At 50.9% G+C, this 2,500-nt stretch overlaps 1 protein-coding gene across 5 annotated transcripts in view; it reads left to right on the forward strand.

Moving 5' to 3' along the window:
- LOC125043815 (probable G-protein coupled receptor AH9.1) overlaps positions 1-2,500 on the forward strand; it is a 5,798-nt gene that overhangs the window by 2,657 nt on the left and 641 nt on the right. For 3 of the 5 annotated variants that reach the window (XM_047640128.1, XM_047640129.1, XM_047640130.1), the window contains exons 2-4: positions 787-955; positions 1,249-1,422; positions 1,711-2,500. The exon at positions 1,711-2,500 is cut by the window's right edge and continues 641 nt beyond it. In XM_047640128.1, coding sequence (XP_047496084.1) covers positions 913-955; positions 1,249-1,422; positions 1,711-2,500 — 1,007 coding nt within the window. In that variant the 5' untranslated portion in view covers positions 787-912. The remainder of the gene's footprint in view (positions 1-786; positions 956-1,248; positions 1,423-1,710) is intronic. The other 2 variants (XM_047640131.1, XM_047640132.1) reach the window with 1 other exon arrangement.

The following is a 2,500-nucleotide window of genomic DNA, read 5'->3' on the forward strand; positions in this document are numbered from 1 at the left end:
ATTATCTCCGCTGTGTGAGTGGATACATAATTACATGTTTCGTGGTTAATGAACTTGTTAAGTCAGCAAATGATGAAGTACTATCGAAGCCACTCATTTGCCGGGAGGATACAAACGAGAGAGAGCACTCACTTTGCAGAACACCTCTCCTGAATTCCTTGCGTGAGTTTGTGTTGAGTTAGCTGATTGTGCGAATATTTAAAAGGGAGATTGTAGGAGAGAAACAGCGTCATTGCTTCCGAGTTCATTTTAATAACTGGTCTCTAGTACATGGAATAAATTGTAACAAAAAGGTCAGAGTTGCCGCTGGAGACTCCCTTAAACTCTTCCGGGAGTTGATCTTGCTCCGTGTTTTGGCCTCACCAAGTAGCCTCGTGTCATGAGGAATGTGGCGTGTACCTGGGCAAGGCAGCCCCCTGGCCTGGCTCTTCCAAAGGATAAAGGATACAAAATCACTCACAATATGATTAGCAGTGGCAGGGAGGCTGCTTGGCACCTGGCGTTGTTGAGTCCCTAGGCAGAGAGTTATATACAATGGGTAATTTTAAGTGACTCACTTAAAACAAAACCTCTTGACTTTGATTAGTATGTTCAGGCGAATGCACTTCTTCAGATTTTAATGCAGAATCGTAGACATATCAGTGTTATGCTATAAATAAAATTTAAACCAACTAAATATTTATTAACGCATGCTCGAACAATTGGTCTGCTATCTGCGCTCTCAGACGATGAACAAAACGGTAAGATATATATATGTTGGTAAGATACATTCTTGATTTTTTGCAGAAGTTAAGAGCGATCTTCGATTGCCGTGAAGGAAAAGATATCAGCATTTCCTTCCTCTGCGTGAATCTCCCTCCTCTCTGCTCTGGAGCGGCCGCGAGGCTTCACTGCTCTCCACGTCGCTGCAACATGATCCTTGTTGATGGCCTTCTCGCGGTGCCGCCTTTATGGAGTGGGTATTTTTTATTAGTAGCCTGTTAGCAGGCGCACAATTGGTTGGTAGGTCTTGAACCGTGCTTTATTGTGAAAATAAAGCCTAGTTTTGTGTGAGTGAAGAACATTCCCTCCTTTATATCTATTGAAGTCTTGTCATTGTTCATTCCCAACAGGGCAGCATCATATGTTATCACTAGGATCAAATATACCTCAAAGTAAAACAGATCGCCTTAGGCAGACGTCTTTATGTTGCTTTGCAGCCTCTCCTTTCCACACCTTTCCATCACAGTAAGTGTTTCCCTCCACCAGGTAGCGCTGTCGCCCTGGGCCCCGCGAAGAGCGACTGGGAGCAGGAGCAAGAGCGGGAGCAGGTGGCAAGGACCCGATTCATCGCGTACGGCGTGGTCGCGCCCATCACGGTCGCCGTGGGCATCGTCGGCAATCTCCTCACCATCGTCCTCCTTCGCCAGCCGCAGTTCAGAGGTCAGGCTTGCGGGTGGGGTGGCCCGGGGCGCGGGGGCTCACCTGTCCCGATATATACGAAAGCTTTTGGCGATCTCGCTTGCTGCTCTAATGCGTATCAACCATACTCTCCTGATGGAGGTGTGGGGAGATATGTGTAAACTCGATTATGATACACATCAAATACTGGTTATACTGTAGAGAGTAAGCAATACGATGGTAATATGTTTATGTTGTTGCCTAGACTGTGTGCATGCATGTTATTGCATTAACCTACCTCTCCCATTACCCCTGCGCTTCACTCTCCAGGGGTGACGTTCACCTATTTCCTGGTACTTGCTCTGAGTGACCTGATCTCCCTCTGCATGTTCGTGTCCATGATGGTGCATTTCCAGCACGAAGAGACGCTTTCCTTCTCCACGGCCGTGTGGTACGCGTACTTCGAGCTGTTTATGGTCAACGTGCCCATGAGCGTCTCCGTGCTGGTCGTGGTGTGCATCACGGTGGACCGCTTCTACTCGGTGTGTCGCCCCACGCACTTCGCGGCCATTCACACGGAGCGCTGCGCTAGGCTAGCCATCGCAGGCTCAGTTGCCTTTGCAGTGCTGGTGTGGCTGCCTGTGTGCTTCCTCCTGCACCCGGTGGAGTGCGTCGAGCTCTCGTGCAGTCCGCCCGACAACCGGACGTGGTGGGCGGTGCGTTTCAACAACGAGCTGTTCCCTGAGGACTGGTATCGCCCGTACGCGTGGGTAAGGCAGGTCTTGCTGGCCTTCATCCCCATCATTCTTCTGGTCGTCCTCAACGCCCTCACTTTGAGAGGCTTTCTGCGGCTGCGGGCCAGGAGGGCCGAGATGGCCAGGAGCTCCGCCAGTGGCAGCCTGCAGCTCACAGTCTCGTCCAGTGCGGAGGGAAGGCACCGCAAGGAGCAGCACCTCATCCCGCTGCTGGTGGCCGTCATGATCACGTTCAGCGCGACCATGCTGCCCTCGGGGATAGTCGACGCAATACATACGGACGACCCTGAGGACGAGGCGACCTACGAGGTCTTCAGAGCCCTGGGAAATAACCTCGAAGTCCTCAGCCATGCACTCAATTTCTA

The sequence above is a fragment of the Penaeus chinensis genome, chromosome 34 (genome assembly GCF_019202785.1).
Source record: "Penaeus chinensis breed Huanghai No. 1 chromosome 34, ASM1920278v2, whole genome shotgun sequence".
Classification (NCBI taxonomy): Eukaryota; Metazoa; Arthropoda; class Malacostraca; order Decapoda; family Penaeidae; genus Penaeus; species Penaeus chinensis.